At 28.9% G+C, this 23,529-nt stretch overlaps 1 protein-coding gene and 1 pseudogene across 3 annotated transcripts; both read left to right on the forward strand.

The window, feature by feature from the left end:
• The first annotated feature begins 392 nt into the window (after nt 1-392).
• On the forward strand, nt 393-8,637 carry LOC145962679 (uncharacterized; annotated as a pseudogene). Its single transcript, XR_014435922.1, has 20 exons — nt 393-624; nt 806-961; nt 1,075-1,346; nt 1,549-1,741; nt 1,838-2,182; nt 2,313-2,513; nt 2,641-2,796; nt 2,894-3,043; nt 3,161-3,285; nt 3,457-3,634; nt 4,291-4,358; nt 4,454-4,649; nt 4,802-4,917; nt 5,198-5,390; nt 5,843-6,154; nt 6,233-6,489; nt 6,604-6,679; nt 6,992-7,539; nt 7,768-8,024; nt 8,209-8,637. The product of XR_014435922.1 is annotated as an uncharacterized LOC145962679 (transcript).
• Nucleotides 8,638-14,690: 6,053 nt separating this feature from the next.
• On the forward strand, nt 14,691-23,113 carry LOC145962681 (uncharacterized). Of its 2 annotated transcripts, XM_083083926.1 has the most exons (20): nt 14,691-14,995; nt 15,184-15,339; nt 15,445-15,725; nt 15,928-16,120; nt 16,217-16,564; nt 16,701-16,844; nt 16,971-17,126; nt 17,232-17,384; nt 17,502-17,626; nt 17,754-17,934; nt 18,567-18,634; nt 18,736-18,931; nt 19,083-19,198; nt 19,462-19,657; nt 20,127-20,453; nt 20,532-20,788; nt 20,910-20,985; nt 21,301-21,848; nt 22,085-22,341; nt 22,526-23,113. In XM_083083926.1, the coding sequence occupies exons 1-20, from the start codon at nt 14,749-14,751 to the stop codon at nt 22,830-22,832; spliced, it is 4,332 nt and encodes a 1,443-aa protein (XP_082940052.1). In that variant the 5' UTR covers nt 14,691-14,748; the 3' UTR covers nt 22,833-23,113. The 2 variants fall into 2 exon arrangements, with proteins under 2 accessions (XP_082940052.1, XP_082940054.1); XM_083083928.1 differs by lacking the exon at nt 16,701-16,844.
• The last annotated feature ends 416 nt before the right edge of the window (nt 23,114-23,529 follow it).

The raw sequence follows: 23,529 nt of genomic DNA on the forward strand, positions 1-23,529 counted from the left end.
TATAGAAAATGATATAGATATGCTATATATGTAAAATCATCACTTCCAGACATATTTAACAGATACAACATTTGTTATCGCAGCTTTATTAGAAAGAAGTCGAGTTTTTTTCTATCAGTTACCGTCTGAAACTACCGCTGTCTAGTTGTCCAAAGAGTGAAAGATACAAATTACTTCGACAAAAATTTATTTTTGTTATTATTTTATTGTTTATTTAAGTGAAGTTGTTAAAGTACCGCATCCTTCAAATAAAAAATCGTAGTTTGTTTTCGTAATGAAATCGTAATAGGCATTTCACCTAAATATACTCAATACACAGGATAACTTGCTTTACACACACACACACACACACACACACGCACATGCAATATTTTCGTTAAAAAGCCTTACGTATGTATTTGTTGACGATGAGAAAAGTGATAATAAACGCGTTGATATTTTTTCTCTTCACGAGTCAGATACCACATATTTCCGGAACATTAACTATATTTCGTGGATCATCAAAAAGAGATTCTTATCCATTCTTCAGAAAATTAATATGCATCTCGAAGGATGATGGTGGCGCTTTAGTGTGGAACGACAATTTAAACATGAAATATTACGAGGAGACACATAAAAATATGCGTAAGTTATTAAAATAAATATATGAACCTTTTACTGTTTTATATACGTTCTACAAAAAATTATATTTTAATATACATAGTGAAATACTTATTCTATTTTGTTTGTAAAATACTTATTTGCAAACGTTTTGCTTTGTTCCATTATTTACGACACTGCACTAATTATAGTTACACTATTTCAGGATTTTTCAATCTAAATGGAGGGATTCCAAATTGCGAGATAAATTGCAAAATGAATGTAGACGAAGATTGTTTAAAATCATGGATTCAACAGAATTGGAGTTTCACGAACTCTCTCACAACACCCATGGGTCCGGTATTTGATCAGCGTTGGGAAGGTAAAACTGCAAAGTAGTTTGGCAAATATATAATTCTGATATAAAGAATGAAATACGATATTGAGAGTGCAGTTTTAAGATCGCTTTAAGGAAGGTACATGGAAAATTTTCAGAATTTCGAGAATTTACAAGCCTTGAAGATAAATATGATTTTATAAATATTGAAAGCACCGCAGCAAAACTTTCCATTTCGGTTCGTGGATCTAATGACGCGCATATATTGCTTTGCAATGGTAAGGATTATTACCGTGATTTCTGCTACTGGATCATAATAGGTGGTTGGGGCAATACGATGTCTGTCATACGAAAATGCGCGACAGGAGTGCCTACAATCGACACATTGCCCACAGATTTAAGCTGCGAGAAAGCACAAATTTCTTTCAAGGTACAATATATAATTTCATCGCTTCAAGTCATTTTATCTCTTATTACATAACCAAAATTATTTCTTAAAACATACGAACTCAATAAAGAATTAAATTAATTATGATTAATGTCATTATATTTACAATGTATAATTATTTTAAGAATATGAAATTGTAAAGATTTGCGTCTCAATTTGAAACTAATTGATAATCAATGCGCAGCATAGGCCGTTGTCGGCGACTGAGTGGCGATCGTTTATCATTACATGGAATTCTGTAACTAGAAATATATCCGTTTATGACACTGATAATATCATTATGACGTATAAGGACGTGGAAGAACCTAAACTTCCCAACATCACATATCACATGTTCATCAGAAGCAATCAACATATACTGTTTCGATTTCATATATGTAGGTACAAAGTTTGAAGATTTTTCAATCAATCATAATTATTTCAAATGATGTAAGAATTGAAAAAAACATTTTATCTGTGAACACGTGTTTCAGATAACTTTTTGTACACGACTCTCGAATATGCAATTCTAACAAGCCCCATCGTCCAATTCAATAATGAAACGATATGTGTGCAAATGTTGATTGGTTTGTGCCCAGAATGCATTGCATATGTAATGTTACGTAATTCCACAAATTACGAAACGTTAGAAACGATGGTTATAAAAGGTTCGTCAAAGGTGGCAATTCATGGCTTGCCCATGTGGCAATCTATTCAAATCCAGAACAATCGATCAATGATCAATAAAAACGTGATGCTCCAAGTGATTTCTAAACTCAGCATGCCTAGTTCTAATCCGTTATGGGCGATAGCGAATGTTCGTCGATGCCCTACAAATGGTTTGAACTCTTATAAAATTTATTAAAAATTATTAATACTGAATATTTTATTCGCATGTTTGTAGAAAAATTATGAAAATCTTTAAGGAAATTGATTACTTTCTATAATTCGTTTAATTGTCGTGTTTAGACTGTTGGAGATGGAGTAACATGTTTGATTTTGAAGACGTGTTTCATAGGCGTTATCTTACTTATCACAATTTTTTCAACTCATCTTTACAAACATTTCGGCCAGCTGTCAAAAATGTTGAAATAACATGTCAAAAATTATTTTATGATGATCATACCGTGGTGAATTCTTTATCAGACACTAAGTCGGACATGATGTTTGGTAATTATTTAAAAAGGTTATGTTTATATATTCTAAGACTGGAATTAATAATATCACAATCTTTCGTTTAATCTTTAAACTGGCATATTTAAAAAAATTACTTTAAGATAGGAAATATTCTATTTAGATCATGTAGATTGCCCTGAAGGAAAAATTGGGCCGCAATGTTTGATCGATTGCGCATTTGATTTAGAAAGTTACGATAACTGCAAAGAGACTGCAATTTGTTATAAAGATGGTTGCACGTGCCCTCCGGGATTTTCGGGAAGCACTTGTTCTACATGTAAGTATGTAACTGTCAATCAACAAAACTATTTATCTTTTTGTTCTTCATTTTTTTGTAACATTTTTGCACAAATTTAATAAATTGTATTTTTCAGCTTGTGAATCGTACATATATGGTTATGGCTGCAAGAAGAAATGTGGCGCATGCCATGACAAAATCAACGTACGAGCTTCATGTAATGCAATAACTGGAATGTGTCTTAATGGATGTAAAAATTCCTACATACCGCCTTTATGCCAATTAAGTAACCATTTTTTATATGACGTATAACTAATATGCTGTTGTTTTATTATTGTTGTTTGAATCAACTAATGTCATTATTTAAGTACCAAAAGAGCACAATAATAATGTTTTTTTCCAGAAATAGACAAGCTGAGCACACCTATGATTACCTTTACAAGCACTACGAGTATTCAGACTATTATTCCTATAACGTGGAAAATGGGGTACGAACAAATACCAATTTATTATTCTTGCATTCTTCAAGTAAGTCATCATTCAATAGTATCCGATATTCTTCAAAATATTGAATCTTGCTTCTTAATCTGTTCTTAATAAAATTTATTTTTTGCAAAAATATCTAAAAAATAAAATCCCTCTTAATATCTGAAAAGAAAAAAGAAACGAAAAAATAACTTTGTAATATATTTTTCATAGGGACAACCGAAATATTATGTTCAGCAACCGTGGAAGACAGTATTTCCGGATATGACACAACTGATAGGATATTTTAAAAACTTAGCACCCGGTACTACTTATCAGATTAGGTGCGGTTTAAATATTACGGGTTTCGAAATATTCAGTGATTGGCAAAATGCAGAGACGGATTGCAATGGTAAGTGTGATTTGAGAGACGTTTACTTAGACTGTAAAAATAAAATAAAATACAACATAAAAGTCAACATTTTTGTATTATTTATATGAAATATTTCATTTTATTACATAAGATATGCATGAAACTTTTAATAAAATAATATTATTGTTTCTTATTATTATGTTTTTATTTAGTGTATGTTTAGTTTCATTCCATTTCTTGATGTTTTTTTTAATATTTATATAATATCTTATATTTTTATACATATAAAATATAATTTAAATTTACAAATAATAACTTTGTTATTATTTGTAAATTTAAATTTTTATACATATAAAATATAATTTAAATTTACAAATAATAACTTTGTTATTATTTGTACTTGTATTACTTTATTATTATTATTATATCGAATTTGTGTGAGCTAAATAAATTTTATATATACTAATACAACATGATTTATAAACAACGTAAAAATATAAAATAAATAAATATAAAATATAAATATAAAAATAAAATATAAATAAATGTAAATTTTTTATGTTATATATATTCATACAAAGAAATTAATTTTTTTAGATCTTTATTATTTACATCTTTCTTTAATAAAATTATTATAATTTTTTTTAATTTTTACTTGTATATTGTTTATAATATTTTGTTTTACAATAATTTAGTGGTTAAAGACTTTGATGCGAAGCCTGGAGAGACCAACATAATAATCGATTGGCAAATTAACACTGATGTACGTTAAATATTTTACTATTTAAAGAGGTATTATGCGTATATATAAAACAATATTTTAAAAGCAATATAATCTTTCTATTTTTTTCATGCCAGCTATTATATCCATGTCCAGCTAATTGGTATCACTTGATAGTCCGAAATCTAAACACTGATGAACAAATTGTTAACGAATCAGTTATATATTTTCCCTATAATTTGTCACAATTGACACCGTACACTCTTTTCAATGTAACTATACTTTATAAAAGTGACAAGGTGTTTTCCCAGCAAATTCGTACACTCGAGAGTGGTGAGTTTAATTTGATTTTAAGAACGTGTACAATTAGAAATTCGTATATTCGTATACAGATATACTTCTATATACTGACGAACTATGCAAAATGACACTTTATAAATTAATATCATTATTTATATAAACAACCATTATAAAAATATTGACAGTTCCATCTAGTGTGTTAGATCTGAAAGTAATGATTTCATCTAACATACTTAATCTGATTTGGAGACCTCCGGATCAACCTAATGGAGAAATAGTGCGATATGAAATAAAGTTAAAGGTAAAAATTAAATATACATACATACGCATACATATAAGTTTACAGCATACATATAAGATATTTATATAATTAGACAAGCTATTATTAACTAAAGTAATTTTATACTTTAAAGTAGAGCATATTATGTTTTTTAGAACCTCATAATGTATAATTAATAAAGTTGAAATCGTGAAAATAACATATATGTTTAATCTCAACTTTCTAACTGTAATATTAAGTTTTTAACAATATTCGATTATTTAATGTTTCATTTTTGTATTATGCTTTCTATTGTTCACAGATTAAGAAGTATTACGGTTGTAAAGACTTACAGTTACCTACGCCAGATAATCACATAATTACTAAAATCACAAAAAACACAATAATTGCAATTCCGGATTTACATCCGTACGCATCTTATAGCGTGCAGGTCATAGCTCATAATTCACGATATAACAGCATGGCTGCCGAAAGCTTTGTCACAAAGAGTTCTGGTGTATATGAACATTACTATTTTTTATCATTATAGTTATAAAATTAAAGGTTGAATACCATGAGATAATCTAATTAATCAATTACTTATTATTCCAATAATTTTTCGTTTTCTCATAAGATTGGTAAACTTCCAATTTAGAAATATTTAGCGACAATGGCACAAGAATTACAAACTTTTTCTTTCAATAAATTTAATAATTAATAATTAATTATTAGATTGATCTCCTAATAGTTCATCTTTATATCAGGGTGCACATTCTTATATCTAATTGTTAAACAAGTATTGTGGAATATAAAGTATGTTTTCTAGATTAGTAAGAATTATATATGTGTTATTTCTACTAATTTCAATATTATGTCTTCTACTAATTTGAATATTGCACATTAGATGAACGGTATACGTATGTATAAATTAATAACAATAAATAATAAACTGTGGACTATCTTCTAGAGACACCAACGGAAGTGTTTAGCCAGCTAAAGATGCAAGATTGGAAACTATCGTGGCATCCACCTGAAGACTGCACTACGATTTCGGGACCAATTAAAGCTAGGATAAAAATACGCGGAATTAGCGACGCTGTTAAAGATAAGATTTATAAAGCCAAACAGACTTTATATTATTCTTTCGATTTAAATAAAATAGAACCAAAATTACACGGTGCTGAACGATATCTTGCAAAAATTTACGTAATAAGAGATTACGCGAGCCAAGAAAATGATTCCGCTTACCAAGAATATGAATTTGAAACTCCACCAACAGGTAAAATTTCATATTACACAATTTACTCACTATTAGGTAATTTATCTCTACACAATTACAACATGATCGAAATAACAGCTCCGCCTAGTGTAATTAATCTGGAGGTTATCGAGATTGATACACGCCAAACACCTGCAATGATACATTTAAGATGGCAAAGCCCACGTCCTCCTCTCAACGGGAAATTGCATTATTACGGCATTCAATCATGCGAACAATATAACAATGAAAATTGTTCTATTACTGAAGTTCAATTGAATGAGTTTTGCGACTTGTGGGACGATTACATATGTCGAATTATTCAGAAACCGATTACAAATAATTCAAAAATTCAAGTAGGAAATTATGCATAATATTTCTAGAAAAGATGATTTATTCATAAAAACAAAAAGAAAATTAAAAAACACATTTCAGAAATATATATAATATAAAATTTATATTTTTTATAGGTCCTGGCATACAATATGAATGTTACTGAATCGAGTCCTCCGGTTTTCGTAACTGATCAAATGCTTAATAATACAAGTAAGATAAAAAGAAATTTGGAAACTTGGCGCATTATGAATTCTTCTGTATTTTAATACTAATTTATTTATATAATTTCTACTATTAAATTTCAAAAAGTTTTTTTATTGTAATTATCATATTTTTGTTATAAATGACGATTAAGTTGTTTAGTAGTTGTACAGCGTTAACGAAAAATTAATTTTTTTCTTTATTGTTCAATTTGTGTTACGTAATGAGTAACAATTTGGCATTTTTCTTAAACTCTAATAAAATAAACTGTAAATTAAATTCTAATTTAACAAGAAGGATTACTATCAATATATCTTTCAGAGCCAGACGCACCTGAAAATATTACTTTTACAATCAACAATAATAGTGTAATTGAGCTAAAGTGGCATCATCCTTGGAGAACAGGTGGTCATCTGCAATCTTTTCATATTTATATAAAGGAAATTTTCTCCAATCTAAGAAGGCAAAAACTAGCAACACGATCGTTACATAGCGATTTATACGAATACCCAGTGACACATTATATGAGTAATTATAGCACGCGATTATATTTGTTTCCGTCAACGCATTACTGGATTCACATTAAAGCTGTGACAGTTGCGAATGTGACCAGCAAAGACAAATACATAGAAGTGCATACGCCTTCTACAATAAGTTTCAACGGTAATCTGGAAGTCATGATCGATAAGTTACATTCCATGATCTCGTTAAACATACCATCTGTTCGAAATGATACACACGACAGTAAGATACACATCATAGTAAATGGTCCAAACGTCTGCGAGCAGCATTCAGAAGTACCTGAGAGTTTGCGTTCTTATGCGAACGTAAAGATGAACGATATCGCTTGGCAAGCTGCTGAGATTTCGGTATGTGTACACACTTATAATATTTATTAAGTTTATACTTCCAAAAAATTTAAATATGAAAGAAATAATTAAACAATAATTAAATAAGGCCAGCTGTTTGAAAATTTTTCATAACTTATTATCGATATTACATTAACTTACATACATTATAATTGTAATATTATTATGTTATAATTTTTAACGTTTCTTTCCAATCGAACATCTGATGTGTACTTTCAATTATGATAGACTAGTGATTTCGCTGGTAAGCCATTTATGCTCGGCGATAATCGGATTTACGGCGGTGCTAGAAACTGTCCATTGAAACTTGAAGAATCGTACGAAATAGTGATTATCGTAACAGAACAGAATTCGTCCAAAGAGTCTATCATGTTTGCAAAATCGATCCGTATTGGTGAGATTCCATCGAAACATCACGAAGCGTGGGTCATTCCAATTATATTATTGCTCGTCATAGGAGGCGCGGCTTTTTATTTGTATCAAAGGTAGTATATATTTTATCTTACCTCTTCTAATAGCAATAATACTAGTTGCCACACATTTATTCACGTCCTCAAAAATGCTGATAATATAAGTATCAAATATATATAATAGTTGACGCCACAAGTCAAATTTTGATTTATAATGGTATAGATTTTCTTTATATTTATTGCATTATGCAATTTTTAGGAAGAGGCAGAAATCGAATAAACAGCCTATCTACGACGAGATAGTTTTGTCGCATTATATCGCAGATGTCGCAAAATATCGAGATAATTTTGTCGCAGAGAATTGTGAAAACGAAACCAAATTCGTAATATCAAATTTGAAGCAAGAGCTCTCAGAAACTTCTTCTGATAGGCAATCCTTATCGCAATCAACCACTTCGGAAGTGTTACCACGTCTTCGAGAAAGAAGACGAGGAGAGGGAGGAGAACACAACATCGTTGAGGAAAGTGAAATCTTTCTAGGAATAAATTTTAATTTTTATCGAGAATAAATTAATTTTTTTTTAAGTCTTTCTTCTTTGAACTATCAAATACTAATTCTTCAATTTATCGAATATATGCAACGAGATCTCAGTTTATTTGAAATGTAAATTATCGTTGTTTATGTAAGAAAATTTCTACCGTTTTCACATTACTTTCGTTTGAATTCAAAGTTTACATTTAAATAAAACTTACAAATCCTTATTTCATACATTTTTATACGTATTATATATATATATATATATATATATATATATATATATATATATATATCTTTCTTAAATACATATTCTAATTAACATATTCTAATATTTTACCTCATTTTATTAAATATATTTTTTATCTAACGTACATAAGAATTAACGATACAATTGCATATATCCTATATTGAATAAGAATAGTTTACAGAGCTATCATATTTAAAATATAAATCAATTGTAGTTTTATTAAGATTATTTCTATATGCAAAACAATTTTTGAGCTGTGTGAATAATGTCTTGCAATCATATAAAGATTTTAAATAGAGAATATAGCGATACATTTTTATAAAATAAAGGTTGTTCTACAAAAAGTTTTGAAGAATTGTATAAAAGTGCACTACATCATTTGAATAGTATCATATATATGCTATTATGTATGTATTTATCTATTTTTATTAGATACTCTTTTTCATATTTGATAACATTGTTTTATTCAATCAAGTATAAAAAAATTATAGAGACATTCTATAAAATCCTCACTTCCTGATGCATCAGCCGTATTTAATAAATATTTATCTGCGAATTTATCATCGCAGATTCACATTAGATGGAAATCGATTTCTTTTCCCTTAATTAGTCTAAAATCACCCTTAGTCAAAAGTATAGTACTTTTCAAATGGGAGATACTTGTACAATAGGCGAATCAGGTAATTTAAAATTTGCACACTCAGGAGTGATATATTGCATACTGATGAAGGCGCTCACTGTCGATCCCTTTAGTAAATCTATTAATAGTTTAATTGGGGCGGCGTGTGGCTGAGGCGGCAAGGTACTTGCCTGCCATATAAAGGGTTTCGGGTTCAAGTCCCGCTGAGGTGAAATTAATTTCTACGAGAGTCGCCCCAATCCCTCTTCTTATAAATATATATATAAACTAAATATATATAAACTATAAATAGGTGATATCAAGCTGTTTTTAATTATATTATGGAGAAGCCTATAATTATACCGCCTTCTTTCTCTCTCTTCTGAGGAATAACCCAGGTCCATGATGCCATCATATTCAAATATTTCGGGTTCAGTCACTTCCGCAAATGTTTGATTATGTATGATAAGACCGGCAACCTATAATAAAATTGGTAATGAAATAACACTCGTCATCGCAGTACGAGAAAACAATACAATTGCTTAAGAAAAAATAATACGATTGCCCCAATCCCCCTTTTTTGTTGTTACCTAAATTAAAATCGTGTATTAGGATTCTACAAAGCGATAACGTTTAACATTGCCATCATATTCAGTTGAATCAAATATTTCGGGTTCAGTCATTTCCGTAAATGTTTGATTATGTATCTCAAGACTGGCAACCTATAATAAAATTGGTAATGAAATAACACTCGTCATCGCAGTACGAGAAAATAATACAATTGCTTAAGAAAAAATAATACGATTGCTTGAGAAATGTTTAAATTACGATTATATTTGTAAGTAAATTGGATTGTTTGTTTAATAATGACTTACATTCACTATATCAGTAGATAGAAATGCATTTATAATTAGAATGCTATTATATAATATAGATATATAACTATACCAATACAGTATAGTGAAACGAATATTATTTGGTACATATGTGCTGGATTCTATATTATTATATTGATTGTGTTTTACTGTAAAACATATTCAATAATATCACAAATTAGCAATATTAGAAAAATTTTTTAAATAAAAATATTGTCTTATTAATCCTATTGTATCTTCAGAGAGTGAATATATATATATATATAAACAAATTACTTACAACAAGAAGTAGTATATTTTTTGGACCGTACCCAGAAATTTGAAGAACTAGTATCAACTATCACTTTAAATTCTTGCGGCGGAGTTCCAATATAAATAATGCCATGATATTTTATATTTTTATAATTTGAAGGAAGTATTGAAGGAAGATTATCACCTAAGTCGCAAATTTTTTTTAAAGATCGAGTAGAATTCATTTTGTGCAGTGGAATCCTTAAAATAAATGATTATTTACATTTGATATGACTAACAGATATTTTCAGAACAAACATAAGTCATAAAAGTCTGCACAAATTTAAACATCTCAGAAATCAACTATAACTTACATATTTACAATATAAGTATATTACGCATTTAAATATAATTATATCAGAAACGTTTATTAACTCGATAATTTTTTTAAATTATATGATTTTTATATTGCATATATATCTCTAAAGTAATATACTTAATTTGTAATCCAGTCTTCAAAAATCATTATAATTTAACGGACATTGATTTTTAGTTAACGAAAATTTTGCATGTAATTTTACATAAAGAAATAATTTAGAAACAACTGTAACTGTATCAATCTTCTAAAAATAGGATAAACAGAATGTCAAATAAACAAATAATACAAAGCAACTCGTTATACCTATAGTTGATTTGCTAACGCGAGAAAAAATAGTTTACAATTACATTGATGTTTTGATGACTTCCAATCACGATATTTACGGTCGTTGTTTAAATGTAGAAAGCAAGTTAGACGAAAGCGAACGTTATACAAAAGAACAAAGAATCTTTTCAAAAATATGCTTTTTTATCTATTCTTTAACTTATAAATAAAAATATATGTTTTGACCAAAGAAATTTCATCCAATTGCATTAATTGCGTGTGCACGAACCACGTTTAATCCAAGAAATCGGATGTGATTACGAGAAAAAATCCATCTCTATAATCTTGATATTTATCATAGCAATATATGTATAATATCATAAAATATATACTGACCTGTGGAATTGCATGTTGGTCGTCACAAGGAGCGCCAGTACCACAAAAAGGCGAAACATATTTTCCAATTTATATATCATTGAAGTTTTAATTCGTAAAAATTTGGACGACGACTTTCTTTCGACACCTTGTACGGATACACAGAACTTTCTTTTACTTTATAGTCGGATGGATCACAGAAAAATAAAGTGTTGTCGCTCACTGATTCTCCTTTTATTGTATCGATATTTGATGGTTTTATATATATGTATATATATATATGATCGCGCATGCCTTTACGCTGAATAATGTTTCAACGGCGAGAGAACGTGCGAAACATTCGAAGAACCCTGATAGATTTCCATCAACCACTTTAATTTAAATGTATCATATTTTCCATGCTCGTATATCCATTAATTAAGAACGTTTATTTACATAAATTAAGAATTAATAATAAAAAGCAGTTCTTTCATTAAAGAAAGAATACATTGTTTATATTGACTAGATAGAAAATCATGCAACATTAACTTTATAATAGATAATTTCAAAAGTAGTATTTAAGCCCTTCGCCTACGTAATATCGTGTGAGACTCGTGGTAAGGAAATCGGGCCAAACATAAAAACCATAGGTGAGGACCGTGGTATGTCGATCGAGCCAAACGTAAACAACACGTGTCAGGCTCGTGATTTATAGATCGGATCAAACGTAAACAACACGGGTCAGGCTCGTGGTTAATTGTCACCGATGTCTCAGTTACGTGTTATTCTTGGCCACATTCGCACGTTCAAAAATATATTTTCCTAAAAATATTAGAAAAAATGTGTGCGATTGGCAACTTCGAGCGCTCGGCCGAACCATTAAATGGCTCGACGCGTGACCGACCTTGCTGTTGATTGTGGCACGCGCCGTCGGAACTTAAATCGTAGGGCAAGGAGTTAATTAATCGGCATTTTTTTATTTAATTCTGTGCGATAAAGGCGCTCATGCCGATTTCTTTAGTAAATCTATTAACAGTTTCATTGGGACGGCATGGTACTTGCCTGCCATATAAAGGATCTCGGGTTCAAGTCTGAAGGCAGAAATTTATTTCTACGATACAGCCGCCCCCCAATCCTCCGTAAGCGTATACTTATTCTACTATCTGATACTTATCTTATTAATTATATTATTTAACAATTAAATTATATTATATTATATACTAATATATACTATGCTTATATTACACTAATGCTTATGTTATATAATAATATATACTATATTATTATATTATATTTGTTTATTTTTTGATAGAAAAAATATTTAATTCACCACAAAACTATAAATTTTTTAATAATCTATTATATTCTCTTAATTATACTATATAAATTAAAAAATAGTAAACAGTAAACATGTGATAACGGACTGACTAAAATAAATATGTGATAATCAGTGATATTGACATTAGAACGTAGAAGATAATATATATATTACTTTCGATATAAATAGCAAGCTCTGCTACGATGACGAATAATATAATTGGTATGATCACATTTCGTGATACTTCCGCGAAACCTCAATACGGATCGATTTTGCAAATATGATAGACTCTTTGTATGATAGACGAACTCTGTTTCTTTACGATTTATTACTATTTCATATGATTCTTCAGGTTTCAATGGACAGTTTCTATCACCGCCTACTAATATATACTATGCTTATATTACACTAATGCTTATATTATATAATAATATATACTATATTATTGAGTATTGAGGTTTCGCGGAAGTATCACGAAATGTGATCATACCAATTATATTATTCGTCATCATAGCAGAGCTTGCTATTTATATCGAAAGTAATATATATTTTATCTTCTACGTTCTAATGTCAATATCACTGATTATCACATGTTTATTTTAGTCAGTCCGTTATCACATATTTACTACTCAGTCCATTAAAAATGTTGACAATTGTAAGTTTCAAATATATAGCTGACAAATCAAATTTCCATGTGTATAGAATTTTTTCATGTCTATTACATTATGATTATTCAATTTTATCAGGAAGAGGCAGAAATCAACAGTCTATGCATGTCGAGATAGTCTTGTCGCAAAATATCGAGTACTATGAAAAAAACCCTTGATATCAAATTCTAAGTAGGAGCACCTGTCAATTCCTTGCAACAAGCAATCCTTATCATAAGCACTGCAGAAATGTATCCACTCAGTGTCGAGAAGGAAGCCGAAAAGATGAGGAAGAAATCGTTGAGGAAAGTGAAATCTTTCGTTACCTTTTTCCCATTACTTCCATTTAAATTCAAAGATTTAAGTAAAATTTACAAATCATTACCATCATTTCATACATTTTTATATGTATACATCATTTATTATACATATACATGTATCTATCATATATTTTATATGTATATATCATACATTTTTATATGTTTCTTAAATACATATTCCGATATTTTACCTAATTTTATTAAATATATTATTAAATATATTTTATCTAACATACATAAAGATTAACGACACAAGTGTACTTCTATATTGAATAAAAATAGTTTAAGAAAGATATCATGTTTTTAGAATATAAATAAAAAAATGTAATCTTATTAACATTATTATACTATATTCAAAGCAATTTTTATATGAATAATGTCTTGAAATCATATAAACATTTTAAATTGAGAATATGGCGACATATTTTATAGAATAAAAATTCATCTACAAAAAATGAGAAATAAACTACACCAAAAATACACTACACCATTAGTATAGTATCATACATGTGCTATTAAATCCTTATCTATTTTTATTAGACATTCTTTATTATACTTGATAATATTTTATTAATAAATCTAATATAGAATATGATACAGATATGCTATATATGTAAAATCATCACTTCCAGACATATTTAACAGATACAAAATCTGTTATCGCAGGTTCATTAGAAAGAAGTCGATTTTTTTTCTATCAGTTACCGTCCGCACCTACCGCTGTCTAGTTGCCTAAAAAGTGAAAGATATAAATTACTTCGACAAAAATTTATTTTTGTTATTATTTTATTGTTTATTTAAGTGAAGTTGTTAAAGTACAATCTGTATTCTTTAAATAAAAATCGTAATTAGTTTATATAAGCATTTCGCTTAAATATATTTCAATATACAAAACTTCGCACGCAATAATTTGGTTGAAAAGCTTTAAAATGGAGAAAAAAAGATTATCGTAGAATCATAATATTTCTCTACCACAGTGTCTTATCTAATGATTGTTAGCTGTAAAAATGATACGTATGTGTTCGTTGATCATGAGAAAAGTGATAATAAATACGTTGATATTCTTTCTCTTCACGAATCAGATGCTACATATTTGTGGAACAATGACTGTATTACGTGGACCGTCAATATTAACTTCTCGACCATACACCGAAAAATTAATATGCATCTCAGAAGACGATGGCGGAGCTCTAGTATGGAATGACAATTTAAAATGGCAATTTAAATATTACAACCAGACACATCAAAATAAGCGTAAGTTATTAAAATAAAAATATGAATCTTTTATTGTTTTATATATGTTCTACAAAAAAATTTATTCATTTTGACATGCGTACAGAAATACTTATTATATTTTTAGTTTGGAAAAACTTACTTGCAAACATTTTGCTTTTTACTACAATATTTACGACAATGCACTAATTATATTCCTACCATTTCAGGATTTTCTAGTCTAAATGGAGGGATTCCAAATTGCGAGATAAATTGCAAAATGAATGCAGACGAAGACTGTTTAAAATCATGGATTCAACAGGATTGGAGTCTAACGAACTCTCTCAAAACACCCATGGGTCCGGTGTTTGATCGGCGTTGGGAAGGTAAAACAGTTTGGCAAATACATAATTCTGATATAGAGAATGAAATACGATATTGAAAGTGCAGTTTTTAGATCGCTTTAAGAAAGGTGCATGTAAAATTTTCAGAATTTCGAGAATTTACAAGCCTTGAAGATAGATTTGATTATATAGATCTTGAAAACATTACAACAGCAAAGCTTTCCATTTCGGTTCGTGGATCTAAAAACGCGCAGATATTGCTTTGCAACGGTAAGAAGTATTACCGTGATTTTTGCTATTGGATTATAATAGGTGGTTGGGATAATACGATATTCGAAATACGAAAATGCGCGACAGGAGTGCCTATAATACGGAATAAATTTCACAGAAATTTTATCGAGTACGAAAGAGCACAAATTTCTTTCAAGGTACAATATATAATTTCATCGCTTCAAGTCATTTTCTCTCTTATTACATAACGAAAATTACTTCTTAAGACATACAAACCGAATAAAGAATTAAATTTATGATTATTGTCATTACATTTACAATGTATAACTATTTTAAGAAGAACATGAATTTGTGAAGATTTGCACCTCAATTTGAAACTAATTGATAATCAATGCGCAGCATAGGCCGTTGTCAGAGACTGAGTGGCGATCGTTTGTCATTACATGGAATTCTGTAACTCGGAATATATCTGTTTATGACACTGATAATATCATTATGACATACAAGGACGCGGAAGAACCTAAACTTCCCAACATCACATATCACATGTTCATCAGAAGCAATGAACATATACTGTTTCGATTTCATATATGTAGGTACAAAGTTTGAAGATTTTTCAATCAATCATAATTATTTCAAATAGTATAAGAATTAAGAAAAGGAATTCATCCGCAAATATATATTTCAGATAACTTTTTGCACACGACTGTAGAAAATGCAATTCTAACGAGTCCCATCATTCAACTCGATAATGAAACGATGTGTGCGCAAATGTTGATTGGTTTGTGCACAGAATGCGATGCACATATAGTGTTACGTGATTCCACAAGTAACGAAGTATTAGAAACGGTGGTTGTAAAAGGTTCATCAAAGGCGGCAATTCATGGCTTGCCCATGTGGCAATCTATTCAAATCCAGAACAATCTATCAACGATCATTTATAGAGACGTGATACTCCAAGTGATTCCTAAACTCAGCACGCCTAGTTCTAATCCGTTATGGGCGATAGCGAATGTTCGTCGATGCCCCACAAATGGTGAACTCTTATAAAATTTGTTAAAAGCTATTAACGCTAAATATTTTATTTGCACATTTGTAGAACAATTATGAAAATCTTTAAGGATCTTTATTGATTATTTTCTATATATAATTCGTTAAATTGTCGCGTTTAGACTCTTTGAGATGGAGTAATATATATAATTATAAAGACGGAAATCCTAAAACATTTTGGGCGAATATAACATGTCAAAAATTATTTTACGATGATCATACCGTCATAAAACCTATACCAAACACTAAGCCAGACATGAAATTTGGTAATTATTTAAAAAAGTTAATTATATATTCTGTAATTGGAATTAATAATATCACATTCTTTTGTTAAATTCTCTAAAATGGCGTATATAGAAAAATTATTTTAAGGAAGAAAATATTCTTTTTAGATCATAAAGATTGTCCTTTAAGAAAAATTGGGCCGCAGTGTTTGGTCGATTGCGGGTTTGATTTAGAAAGCTACGATAACTGCAAAGAAACTGTAATTTGTTATAAAGATGGCTGCACGTGTCCTCCGGGATTTTTGAAAAGCAGGTGTTCTGCGAGTAAGTGTTCCTTGCCATATTAATGAATGAAGCTTTTTAACTTTATGTTTTCATGTTCACAGTTTGTAATACTCTTGCACATATTTAATAAATTGAATTTTTCAGCTTGTAAACCGCATACATATGGCTATGGCTGCAAAAAAAAATGTGGCGCATGCCGTGAAACTTCATTCCATGAACAACATTCATGTGATGCAATAACTGGAATGTGTTATGGTGGATGCAAAAATTTGTACATACCGCCTTTATGTCAACAAAGTAATCATCTTTTACATATGCATAACTGTTATGCTGTTGTTTTATTACATTAATCCAACTAATATCATTATTTAATTGCAAAAAAACACAATAATAATGGTAATTTCATTTGTTCAGAAATAGACAAGCTAAACGCACCTGAGGTTACTTCTACAAGCACTACGAGTATTCAAACTATGATTCCTATAACATGGAAAAAGGAGTATGAAAAAATAACAATTTTATATTCTTGCACTCTTCAAGTAAGTATCATTCAATATTATCCCCCTCATATTCGTTGAAATGTTGGATGTGCTTTTTAATCTGTTCTTAGTGAAATAAAATTTATTTCTGTTAAAAATTTTTTAAAAAGTAAAATCTCTTTTATAGGGACAAATGGAACATCACGTTCACAAACAACGATGGAAGAAGGTATTTTCAAATATGACACATTTGATAGGATATTTTGAAAATTTAGCACCCGGTACTACTTATGAAATTAGTTGCGGTTTAAATGTTGGGGGATCTCGTGTATTCAGTGATTGGCAAAATGTTGAGACGGATTGCAATCGTAAGTACCATTTGATGTTTCCTTAGCTTGTACAAAATTCAATATTTTTTCATTATTTATAGAGAATATTTTATTCGATTACATAAGATATGTATATACATATATATATATATATATATATATATATATATATATAAACTTTCATTAATAATATAAAATTATTACTGATATGATATGATCTGTATTATTATGTTTAATTTCAGCTTAATGTTTTTGATGTTTTTTTCCATTATTTATAGGATATCTTATATTTTTATACATATATAATATAATTTAAATTTATTATTATCACAGTTATTATATTTATTTGTATCATTTCATTATTATACCGAATATACATTGAGCTAAATAAATTTTATATATATATATATATATATATATATATATATATATATATATATATATTAATACAAAATGACTTATAAAAACATCAAAATATAAATAATTAAATATAAAATAAATGTAAAATTTTATGTTACACAGATGCTAAAGAGTTAAATTTTTAGGCCTTTATTATTCACGTATTTATTTAATAAAATTATTATAGTTTTTGTAAAAATTTATTTGTATTGTATATTGTCTATAATATTTCGTCTTATATTGTTATTTTTTATATTGATTACAATTTTTAGCGGTTGAAAACTTTGATATAAAGCCTGGAGAAACCAACATGATAATCGATTGGCAAAGTAACATTAACGTACGTAAATATTTTACTCTAAAGAGAATAAATTATTGCCCGTAAATATTGTACAATATTTTGAAAAGAATGTAATCTTTCTATTTTTTTTTTCATGCCAGCTATTATATCCATGTCCAGCTAATTGGTATCACTTGATAGTCCGAAATCTAAACACTGATGAAGAAATTGTTAACGAATCAGTTATATATTTTCCCTATAACTTGTCACAATTGACACCGTACACTCTTTTCAATGTAACTATACTTTATAAAAGTGACAAGGTATTTTCCCAGCAAATTCGTACACTCAAGAGTGGTAAGTTTGACTTGATTCTAAGAATGCATACAGTTAAAAATTCGTATATTTGTATACAGATATACTTCTATATATTGGCGTGCTATCAAAATAGCCTTTTATAAATTAATATCATTATTTATATAAATAATCTTTATAAAAATGTTGACAGTTCCATCTAGTGTGTTAGATCTGAAAGTAATGATTTCATCCAACACACTTAATCTGACTTGGAGACCTCCAGATCAACCTAATGGAGAAATAGTGCGATATAAAATAAAGTTAAAGGTAAAAATTAAATATAGATACATACGTACACATATAAGTTTACATATAAGATATTTATCTAATTAGACAAGCTATTATTAGCTAAAGTAATTTTATACTTTAAAGTAGAGCATATTATATTTTTTAGAACCTCATTAGTAAAGTTGAAGTCGTCAAAATAACATATATGTTTAATCTCAACTTTCTAACTGTAATATTAAGTTTTTAACAATATTCGATTATTTAATGTTTCATTTTTGTATTATACTTTCTATTATTCACAGATTAAGGAATATTACGGCTGTAAAGACTTACAATTACCTACGCCAGATAATCACATAATTACTAAAATCACAAAAAACACAACAATTACAATTCCGGATTTACATCCGTACGCATCTTATAGCGTGCAGGTCACAGCTCATAATTCACGATGTAACAGCATGGCTGCCGAAAATAGCTTTGACACAAAGAGTTCTGGTGTATATGAACATTACTATTTTTTATCGCAGTTTTCAAATTAAAGCTAGAATACCATGTGTTAATCTAATTTATTAATTATTTATTATTTTGATCCAATCATTTTTTTCTTTCTCATAAGATTGGTAAACTTTCAATTTAGAAATCTTTAGCCGCAATGGCACAACAATTACAAGCTCTTTCTTTTAAATAAATATATAATAATTAATTATTAGACTGAACTTTCCTAATAGTTTGTCTTTCCAGGGCACAAATTCTTATATCTAATTGTTAAACAAATCATAGAATAAAAAATATGTTTCTCAGATTACTAATTCTAAGAATTATATGTTACCTCTGCTAATATCAATATACGCATATTATGTCTTCTATTAATTTCAATATTATGTATTAGATGAATAGTATACAGGTATAAATTAATACGTATAAATTAATAACAATAAATAACAAACTGTCAATTACCTTCTAGAGACACCAACGGAAGTATTTAGCCACCTAGAGGTACAAGACTGGAAACTATTGTGGGATCCACCTGAAGACTGTACCGCGATTTCAGGACCAATTAAAGCTAAGATAAGAGTACGCGGAATTAGCGACTCTGTTAAAGATATGATCTATAAAACCAAACAGACTTCAAATTATTCTTTTGATTTAAATAAAATAGAACCAAAATTACACGGTGCTGAACGATATCTAGTAAAAATTTACGTAATAAGAGATTATACGAGCAATGACTCCGCTTATCAAAAAAATGACTCTGCTTATCAAGAATATGAATTCGAAACTCCACCAACAGGTAAAATTTCATATTACACAATTTATTCACTATTAGATAATTTATCTCTACACAATTACAACATGATCGAAATAATAGCTCCGCCTAGTGTAATTAATCTGGAAGTTATCGAGACTGATACTCGCCAAACACCTGCAATGATACATTTAAGATGGCAGAGCCCACATCCTCCTCTCAACGGGAAATTGCATTATTACGGCATTCAATCATGCGACCAATATAACAATAAAAATTGTTCTATTATGGAAGTTCAATTGAATGAGATTTGTGACTTATGGGATGATTACATATGTCAAATAATTCAAAAACCTTTTACAAATAATCCAAAAATTCGAGTAGGAAATCTTTCGCTTAATAATTTAATTTTAGAAAATATGATTTATTCATAGAAACGAAAAGAAAATAAAAAAATGGACATGTAAGAGATAATATATATAATAATTTGTATTTTTATAGGTTCTGGCGTACAATATGAATGTTACTGAACCAAGTCCTCCAATTTCCGTAACTAATCAAATGCTCAGTAATACAAGTAAGATTTTAGGAAAAACAAGCATCTTTACGCATTATGAATTCTTTTGTATATTAATACTAATTAATTTATATAATTTCTATTTTTAAACATTAAATTTCAAAAATTTTTCTTATTGTAATTATCATATTTTTGTTATGAATGACGATTAAGTTGTTTAGTCGTTGTCGCGTTAACAAAAAATTAATTTTTTTTACTGTTCAATTTGTGTTACGTAATGAGTAACAATTTATCATTTTTCTTAAACTCTAATAAAATAAACTGTAAATTAAATTCTAATTTAACAAGAAGGATTACTATCAATATATCTTTCAGAGCCAGACGCACCTGAAAATATTACTTTTACAATCAACAATAATAGTGTAATTGAGCTAAAGTGGCATCATCCTTGGAGAACAGGTGGTCATCTGCAATCTTTTCATATTTATATAGAGGAAATTTCCTCCAATCTAAGAAGGCAAAGACTAGCAGCACGATCGCTACATAGCGATAAATACGAATACCAAGTGGCACATTACATGCGTAATTATAGTGAACGATTATATTTATTCCCATCGACGCAATATCGCATTGCCATACATGCTGTAACAGTTGCAAACAAGATCAGCAAATTCAACTTCATAGATGTGTATACGCCTTCAACTATAAATTTCGACGGTGATCTGAAAGTCATGATCGATCAGTTTTCTTCCACGATCTTGTTAAACATACCGCCTGTCCTGAATGATACATACGACAGCAAGATGCATATCATAGTAAAGGGTCCCAATGCCTGCGAGCATCATTCGAAAGTACCTGAGAATTTACATTCTCGAGCGAACATAAAGATGTATGATATCGCTTGGCAAGCTGCTGAGATTTCGGTATGTGTACACACTTATAATATTTATTAAGTTTATACTTCCGAAAAATTTAAATATAAAAGAAATAATTAAACAATAATTAAATAAGGCCAGCTGTTTGAAAACACGAAAATTCTTCATAATTTAGTATCGATATTACATTAACCTACATACATTATAATTGTAATATTATTATGTTATAATTTTACGTTTCTTTCCAATCGAACATTTTTGATGTGTACTTTCAATTATGATAGACTAGTGATTTCGCTGGTAAGCCATTTACGCTCGGCGATAATCGGATTTACGGCGGTGCTAGAAACTGTCCATTGAAACTTGAAGAGTCGTACGAAATAGTGATTATCGTAACAGAACAGAATTCGTCCAAAGAGTCTATCATGTTTGCAAAATCGATCCGTATTGGTGAAGTTCCACCGAAGCATCACGAAGCGTGGGTCATTCCAATTATATTATTGCTCATCGTAACAGGCGCGGTTTTTTATTTGTATCAAAGGTAGTATATATTTTATCTTACCTCTTCTAATGGCAATAATACTAGCTGCCACACATTTATTCACATCCTCAAAAATGCTGATAATATAAGTATCAAATATATATAATAGTTGACGCCACAAGTCAAATTTTGATTTATAATGGTATAGATTTTCTTTATATTTATTGCATTATTCAATTTTTAGGAAGAGGCAGAAATCGAATAAACAGCCTATCTACGACGAGATAGTTTTGTCGCATTATATCGCAGATATCGCAGAATATCAAGATTATTTTGTCGCAGAGAATTGTGGAAACGAAACCAAATTCGTAATATCAAATTCGAAGCAAGAGCTTTCAACTTCTTCGGATAGGCAATCCTTATCGCAATCAACCACTCCGGAAGTGCTACCACGTCTTCGAGAAAGAAGACGAGGAGAGGGAGGAGAACACAACATCGTTGAGGAAAGTGAAATCTTTCTAGGGTTAAATTTTAAATTTTATGGAGAGTAAATTAATTTTTTTTAAATCTTTCTTCCTTGGAAACTATCAAATACTAATTCTTCAATTTATCGAATATACGCAACGAGATATCAGTTTATTTGAAATGTAAATTATCGTTGTTTATGTAGAATTTCTTTATGTAACCGTTTTTACTTTACTTCCGTTTAAATTCAAAGATTTACATTTAAATAAAACTTACAAATCCTTATCTCATACATTTTTACATGTATTATATGTATATATATATATATATATATATATATATATATATATATATATCTTTCTTAAATACATATTTTAATATTTTACCTCATTTTATTAAATATATGTTTTATCTAACGTACATAAGAATTAACGATACAAGTGCATATCTCTTATATTGAATAAGAATAATTTAACAGAGCTATCATATTTAAAATATAAATCAAATAGTCTTATTAAGATTATTATACTATATATGCAAGACAATATTTTAGTTATATGAATAATGTCTTGAAATCATGTATAGACTTTAAATTGAGAATATAGCGACATATTTTTATAAAATAAAAATTATTCTACAAAAAATAAGAACTGTGCCAAAATATACTACACCATTAATATCATACATATACTTTAATTAAATCCTTACTTATTTTTATTAGATATTATTTATCATACTTGATAATATTTTATTAGTGAGTCTAATATAGAAAATGATACAGAT

Source organism: Camponotus vicinus, unplaced genomic scaffold (assembly GCF_025532165.1).
Source record: "Camponotus vicinus isolate PSW18456_S1 unplaced genomic scaffold, iyCamVici1.0 SCAF_12, whole genome shotgun sequence".
Classification (NCBI taxonomy): Eukaryota; Metazoa; Arthropoda; class Insecta; order Hymenoptera; family Formicidae; genus Camponotus; species Camponotus vicinus.

Coding starts and splice junctions, on each gene's coding strand:
- LOC145962681 (XM_083083926.1), top strand. CDS start 14,749: ATGATACGTATGTGTTCGTTGATCATGAGAAAAGTGATAATAAATACG. Junction 16,565..16,700: donor TCGTCGATGCCCCACAAATG/GTGAACTCTTAT, acceptor TGTCGCGTTTAG/ACTCTTTGAGATGGAGTAAT. Junction 17,127..17,231: donor GAAAAGCAGGTGTTCTGCGA/GTAAGTGTTCCT, acceptor TGAATTTTTCAG/CTTGTAAACCGCATACATAT.